The sequence below is a fragment of the Neltuma alba genome, unplaced genomic scaffold (assembly GCF_004799145.2).
Source record: "Neltuma alba isolate B1F8T4 unplaced genomic scaffold, ASM479914v2 tig00005970_pilon, whole genome shotgun sequence".
Classification (NCBI taxonomy): Eukaryota; Viridiplantae; Streptophyta; class Magnoliopsida; order Fabales; family Fabaceae; genus Neltuma; species Neltuma alba.
Window position 1 is genome coordinate 1 of NW_021634300.1, and position 8,141 is coordinate 8,141.

Consider the following 8,141-nt stretch of genomic DNA (forward strand, 5'->3'; position numbering starts at 1 on the left):
TGCCGCCACAGGGATGCTAATCATCATGAACAAGTTTCAGCCCTCACAAATGGCCCAGGAACAACGAAATGGAACCCATGTTTCAAGCAGCTTCGCAGTTATATCCAAGCCAAATTAACTCTTGGAAATCCAACTCAGGAAGACGTTAACAGTGCAATGGAGAGGGTTATGGCACTTGACAAAGCTTATCCTTCCAAGTTTGAGTACCAAATGAAAGTTCCGGAGCTAGAAAAGAGATGAGGGAGAATATAGAAGTGGAGAAGAGAAGATATATGGGCGACAACGTCTATGAGAGGCTACGAAACTTGGCTCTCGTGATCAACAAAACCTTAGCCATATTAGGTCCTTTGCTCACTGGGATTGCAGCTTTGGGCTCTGCGTTTGTGAGCCATGGTTCGTCTTGGCCAGGCATTGTGGCGGCCATGGCAGGGTCATTGGCGACGTCTGTTAATGCATTGGAGCGTGTAGGCCAAGTGGGGATGGTCTATGAAATGTACAGAAGCTTTGGTGGATTGTTCAAGTTCTTGCAAGAGATCATCGAAACAACACGTGAGAAGAAAGACGACAGCGCCAGGAAAAAGACGACAGCACATCATGAAATGAAGGTGGCTATGGAATTAGGGAGGAGCGTTAAAATTAATCTGATGATTGGTATCTGATAGCTCTGGCAAAAATTATCTCTCTCTCTGTTTTTTTATAAGGATTATTTCGTTCTTTATGTATAGTTTCTTGACAATAGTAAAGATCTTAATATGCTTAAACATTATACAAATTTGCATTAATATAGAGAAAAGTTTTATTTTTGACTGAAAACCATGTCAAATTTTTTAAATTAAATTTTGAGGTCTGAAAAGGGCGCTTTCTTTTTACCCCTTCTTTTGTCCTGAAGGGACTTGACTTTGATTTTAGCTTTTGCTAGACTTGATTTGGAGGTAAGGCTTGATAGAGAACATGTCGCAAGAGGCAAGAGTCAACGTTTAGTATTTGGTAAGGGTGTTCAGCAGCCCCGCCCAAATGCTCAATGCCCTAAGCCTGTGGAATATTATGCTAGCTCAGCACAAAAAAATAGCCCAAAAATACTTGGGAACTTGCAAGCTGGGCCAAATGTTGGGTAGGGCTAAGCATCATGCAGAGATATGCATCCATGCCCATTTGGTCCTGCCCAAACTGTGTGTAAATATATATATATATATATGATATACATGTATTTATTATATAATTGTATATATATAACATACATAAATGGTATTATTATATTTGGAGGCTGTAGTAGTGTTAATATGCTTGATCATGGATATTGTTTTAAAACTCATTGTGTTGTGTTGGATTATGTAATCAAGTGGAAATATGGAATGATAGATAGATATATGAACTTGTAATATCATTTTTACATTTCTTCTCTTAAAATATTTAAAGTTCAAAGTAAAATATTGTTCATCACTTTTAATTGAGAGTTTCACATATCATGACAAGGCAACCACTTCCTGGGCAAGAGAACCCATCTTCCCTAACCTAACCTAGCCCAAAATTGCTCGGGCTCTAAGTTGAGCAACGGATTGCAAAATACTACTTCCGATCATTAATATAAGATCTCATTTGACTTTTATTTTGGTCTTAAATATAAAACCTCAATCCGCTTTATCTCTCATATTTATATTTTTTTTTCTAAAGTAATCCTTTTAATAATAGTAGTTTTAGCCAACACACTTGATTAGCAAAGATATTTTAAGAAAGATAACACATATTTATTACAAATAACTAACTTAATTTATTTTTTTAATCTTCTTAAATTAGTCAACTAGCTCTTATAGTTAGGACTGGAGATAATATAACGAGTTTATCATTCAAGCTAGGTATCAAGTAAGAAGGAGTATTGTATAGGGTGATCAAAATAAAGAAAAAAATCAAAAGTAATTATGATATCAACAAAAAATGACGTTTAATAAGAAAGTTATAAAATGAGATCTCGTGGTAATATATTTGAATATTTAGCTTTTGATAAAGCCCAACCACGAATGTAACAACTACCGTTCTACAGAAAAGTATTTTTTTAAGCTTAAAAATAAAAATAAACATATGAAAATGAATCTAAATAATTTATGTTATAAAACTAACGGATATGATTGTAACTTTGTAAGAGCAGGAGAAAATTTAGAACGGGGGAGGAGCCCTCTCATTCACTTTGATTCGAATTGAAATGGGCTTCGTCGAAGCTCCAATTATTAAAAACTACTACCTCTTTGTTTAATTTTTATTTTAATTCTAAATATAAGACCTCAATTTATTTTATTTTTTATTTATCTATTTTTTTAAGATGATTCTTATAATAATAGTAGTTTTAACTAACACACTTCATTAGCAATAATATTTTGGAAAAGACAACATTTATTTGCTGCAAATAACTAATTTAATTAATTTTTTTAATTTACTCAAATTAGTCAACTAATTTTTATATTAAAGATTGGAGGTAGTAATAAATATATTACTCCTCCTGTTCATAATATAAGATTTAATTTAAAAGTTGATGTTGGTCTTATATATAAAATATATTTCACATGTTTATTAATTTTTTTCTAAGTTAACTAATTTAACTAACATTCTTAATTTACTCAAATTAATTAATTAGATATTAAATTAGGGATGAGAAGAGTATTTTATTGTATTTTCACTAACATGATATTGCACATTTCTCCAATTCTAAGTGCATTTTATTACACCTGAATGTTCTTGCAAATAACTATCTATATTTACATGCACCCTTCAAATGAAAGGCATGTAAATATTCCTTTGACTTATGAGGTTTGAAAATATGACACAATGCCTTGTTTTTTTATTTTTTTATTTTGTCTTCTTTGCTTCTAATAGGATTTGACTTAGATTTTAGCATTCCGTCTGGATATTAATTTTACAAAATATGTGATGCATAGGATACAAAATGAGTGGTTAAAATAAAGAATGACATCATAAATTATTTGTGGCATAAAACATACTTACCATTCTTGCGCATTGCCATAAGACTGATGCTATATGATAATGAATATTTGGCATAAAAACCATTAAAACATTAAAAATATAGGTTTGTGTGATTTTTAACATGAATATGGTTTTGGTGTAAAAAAAATTTCTAATTTTAAATTATTTACTTTTCCTAAAATATAAGATAGACCTTTTTCTATATGTATAAATATAAATATAAGTATATAACAAGATTACATTTCACTCACATACACGTCACTATTTTCCTCTGTTCTTTTTAATGAACTTATTAATTAATTAAATTCATTTGTAATTAGATTGTGGGCCCATACTTTATTATTTTATATTGCATATGGACCTATCTGACGCATTGATTTGCGCAGTCTATAGTTAATTAATAATAGAACGAGTCTATCTTCAAAATTTTCAACGAACGTATATATTGAAACGGACAAATCTAATTAAAAAGCTGACATTTTTGAGATTGAAAGGTATAACTACATCAAATATATTAGAGTATATAGAAAATGTCAGCCAGAAAAGGTCAATAGTCAATATTTTCTTCTCCTCAGACTTTTCTCGATCTTCTCTCTTCCTACCGCTATATATATGACCCCTCGTCCTTCCCATTTCTCATTCAAAATCTCAACCTCCAACCGGAACACACCGAAGAGAAAACCTTCCAAATTATTCAAATGTCTTCTCTACAGATCTCAACTCTTTCTTCTTCTTCTTCTTCTTTAAGCAGAGTTAACGCCGCCATTAGTGTGCCAAAACTCCCACGAGCTCCAATCTCACTTCCAAAAATACCCACCAAATCTTCAACTACGAAGCTGGTTCGTGAATCCGATAATGGATCCTTATACACAATATCTCCAGCAGATAAAGATGTCGGCAACACACAAATGCTCCAACATTTTTCCAAACCTGACGAGTCCAAGGCCACCATTCGATTATATGCAATCTTAGAGGCTGTCTCCGACAGAATTGAAATGCACAACAACATGGGCGAGCAACGAAACAACTGGACCTCTCTTCTTTTGAACTCTGTGAATATGATGACTCTTCCTGCTACAACCATGGTTGGTCTCAACACTGCCATTGACAATACTGCATTTAGATTATCGTCCACTCTTTTGTTCACAGCCGCCACAGGGATGCTTCTCATCATGAACAAGATTCAGCCCTCACAACTCACTGAGGAACAACGAAACGCCACTAGGTTGTTCAAACAGCTTCAGAAGGAAATCCAAACGACGTTAACTCTTGGAAATCCAACTGAGGAAGACGTCCACAGTGCAATGGAGAGGGTTTTGGCACTTGACAAGGCTTATCCACTTCCTCTCTTGGGAGCCATGCTTGAGAAATTCCCTTCAAAGTTCGAGCCTGCTGTTTGGTGGCCTAAAAGTAACAAGACGAATGACTTCCAAAAGCAAGTCGCCAGATCGCAGGAGAAAACGAATAATGGATGGACTCCAGAACTGGAAACGGAGATGTGGCAGCTTCTTGAAGTGATGAAGAGAAGAGACATGGAGGACTATGAGAGACTAGGAAATTTGGCTCTCAACGTCAACAAAACCTTAGCCACATCAGGTCCCTTGCTCACTGGCATTGCAGCTTTAGGTTCTGCATTAGCCAGCCACGGTTCGTCTTGGCCAGGTATTGCGGCCGTCATGGCTGGGTCGTTGGCGACGTCTGTGAATGCATTGGAGCATGGAGGCCAAGTGGGGATGGTGTTTGAAATGTACAGAAACTGTGGTGGTTTCTTCAAGTTGCTGCAAGAGAGCATAGAAACAACGCTTGAAGAGAAAGATTGCGAGAAAAGAGAGAACGGCGAGCTCTTTGAAATGAAGGTGGCAACGAAATTGGGGAGAAGCGTTTCGCAACTCAGACGACTTGCCTCAAAATTTGTTGCCTATGAGTCGGAAGGAATGGCCATGGATGAATTTGCCAGCAAACTTTTCTGAAGACTAACTTTTTTCAGTTCGTCGATCCTAACTTTAGATAGGACACAGAAGCATTCTTTTATTCTTTATTATGTAAAGTCTCCCGAAATACAAGAAATAATATTCTTATTTTGACACAAAAAATATTGCATTTGTACGCAGAACTTTTCCTTAGCTTACGGTAGAATTGAATTAAACTTTTAATGATATAGGAATCACCACTTGGAAATTGCAAGTTTAGTATTTAAACTTTGTAACCAATAAAATGGATCCGTATTAAGACTCGGAACTTTCATCAATGAATTGGAAGATATCTGGTGAGCTCAGTAAATTTGATCTTGGATTTGTGGCCAGTGGAAAAAATAAACAGCTTATTACCAACAAAATTAATTAGTGGCAGAAAATTATTCTGTCACTATTTGCTGACGAATTAGTGATATAAATTCTGTTACTAAATTTAGTGACAGGAATTTTTCTGTCGCTAATCCGTCTCGGTAAATCTTTAGTGATGGAATTTTCAGATCAGAAATTTTCATCACTAATTTTTGTTGTAAAATTTTTAGCGATGAAAATATTGGTAATTAGCAACAGAATAATTACATCATTAGTGATGGAATTGAAATTGTGTTAATAATCCAATGAGTAACAGAACAATAAGCAATAGAACAAAATTTGTCGCCAATTTAATTTTATGACTAAATAAAAATTTTGTCGTTAATCATGTATTTTTTTTTAATAGTAGAGAGTGGGGGGTAAGAGTTAGGGGTGTTGATGAAGCCCAGTTGCCCGCTATGCCTGCCCAATCCCGCAAAAAAATGCCCAGCCTGCCCTAAAAAAATTGGCCCAAAAGAACTATTGGGCATGTTCGGGCTGGGCAAATTGTTGGGCAAGGCTGGACATCGGGTACGGTATGCTGCCCTGCCCATTTGGCCCTGCCTGCAAAAATATATATTATTTTATTTATATATTTATTTTATTTGCCTCATATTTCTTTTCCGAATCAAACTCACTGTTGCATCAATATTCAGTGTTCATTATACTTATTTATTTTTGAATGATTATGAGAGTTAGAAACTAGAAAAACAACTAAGCTTAATAAAATATACAAACATTTTTTTTTCATAGTCCACTCCTCCTAGCTACTGCAAAAAATAGTTTCATAATATATTAATTAGCAATAACACAATTAAGGCCAAGTTGTCATTTTAATATAAAGTTACATTAGATTATTTAGGGGGACATAAATAATTAGTTAATTAATATAGCATATTGACTTGTTGGGCATGAAAGCCCACCCTGCCCAGCCCGTATTTTCCCAGCCCAAATTCAATAGGGCTTTTCATAGGCAGGACCGAGCAACGGGCTGCATTTTCCAGCCCATTCATTCTTCAGGCTGGGCATCAGGCAAGGGTCCTGTCCTGCCCAGCCCTACCCATGTGAAGCCCTAGTGAGAGTTGTTGCTTATTTTTTGAATTTCAATCACACAGTGTGGAATAAAAATTCCATGATGATGGCCATAAAAAGAATAAAAATTTCATGATTACCTGGCATAGATTGTTGAAAACGACTGAAATGAATATGAAAGAAGAAGAAACAGCAGCCACGGAGGCCAAGAAGAAAGAACAAGGAGGAGGAAGTAATACGTTGAAGAGAACATAGAGGAAGAAAGAGTGGGAATATATATATATATATATATATATATATAATATTGCAGGATCCTTTTTTGACCTTGCATGTGATATAAGATTCCGCGTCTTGGGGACATGTAAAGGTTAGTAGAAATTATAGGGGCTTCTTTAATTCAAATCACTGCTTATAGACTCGCAGCTTAATTTTATATTGAGACGCACAAATTAAAAAGCAGACATAAAAAAAGTAAACACCAAAGAGAAGAGAATATCAGCCAGAAAAGGCCGAGTCCACATGTTCATGTTTCAAGAGTCAAAGTACTTTCTTATGTAGTCTGACTTCTGGGTTTCCTTTTCCTATTTCTCTCTATATATATGACATCTCGTCCTTCCCATTTTTCATTCAGCATCTCAACCTCCAACTGTAACACACCAAGAGAAATTAAACCTTTCAAATTGTTCCAATGTCTTCTTTACCAATCTCAATTCCATCTTCTTCTTCTTTTTCCTTTTGTCGAAGGAGAGTTCATGATGCTTATGCTGCAAACAGTATGCCAAAACTCGCACGAGTTCCAATCTCACTTCCAAAACTGCCTCCATCATCTACCAATCTGGTTCAGCAATTCAATGACCCCATCCAAACCATAGTTCCGTCCAACACTGCCATTGACAATACAGCACTCAAATTATCGTCCACTCTTTTGTTCACTGCCGCCACGGGGATGCTTCTCATTACGAACAAGATTCAGCCCTCAGAAATGGCCCAGGAACAACGAAATGCGGCTACATTGTCCAAGCAGCTTCACTCCGTATCCAAACCCAGCGCAATGGAGAGGCTTTTGGCTCTTGACAAAGCTTACCCATCAATGTTTGAGCCTGCTGCTTGGTGGCCCAAAACTAAAGCTAATGACTACCAGACGAAAGTTCCAGCTGAACTAGAAGTGGAGAATAGAAAAGATATGGAGGACGTCTACGAGAGGCAACGAAGCTTGGCTCTCAAGATCAAAACAATCTTAGCCATTTTAGGTCCTTTGCTCACTGGCGTTGCAGCTTTAGGCTCTGCTGCATCAGTGAGCCATGGTTCGTCTTGGGTAGACATTGTGGCGGCCATGGCAGGGTCATTGGCTACATCTGTTAATGCCTTGGAGCGTGCAGGCCAAGTGGGGATGGTGTATGATATGTACAGAAAGTGTGGTGGATTCTTCAAGTTGTTACAAGTGATAATCGAAGTGACACATAATAAAGAGAAAAACGACAGCGACAAGAAAAGGCCGACAGCACATCATGAAATGAAGGTGGCTATGGAATTAGGAAGAAGCGTTAAAATTAGTTTGATGATTGACATCTGATAGCTTTAGGATACAAGTTGATGAAGATATGTCCTATGCTTATGATACAATTTGGGTGATCAGAATATAATTTACAAACGATCGAAGAATGGCGTTCAAAAATGTTATGAAATGAGTTCTCATGGTAAATGATACTGGTCCTTAATATAGGACCCATTTAACTAATTTAATTATATTAAGGAAGTTAGGTAAGTTAGTTAATTATAAGGAAAGTGACACATTTTTCCTAAAACACCATAATC

At 35.9% G+C, this 8,141-nt stretch overlaps 1 protein-coding gene and 1 pseudogene across 1 annotated transcript; both read left to right on the top strand.

Moving 5' to 3' along the window:
* The first annotated feature begins 3,671 nt into the window (after positions 1-3,671).
* On the top strand, positions 3,672-4,950 carry LOC114749174 (probable F-box protein At4g22030; annotated as a pseudogene).
* Positions 4,951-7,014: 2,064 nt separating this feature from the next.
* Positions 7,015-7,899, top strand: LOC114749175 (probable F-box protein At4g22030). The gene has a single exon (XM_028937665.1). The coding sequence runs from the start codon at positions 7,015-7,017 to the stop codon at positions 7,897-7,899; it is 885 nt and encodes a 294-aa protein (XP_028793498.1).
* Positions 7,900-8,141: the final 242 nt, after the last annotated feature.

What these genes read in the sequence shown, in the direction of transcription:
- LOC114749175 (XM_028937665.1), top strand. Translation starts at nt 7,015, where the DNA reads ATGTCTTCTTTACCAATCTCAATTCCATCTTCTTCTTCTTTTTCCTTT.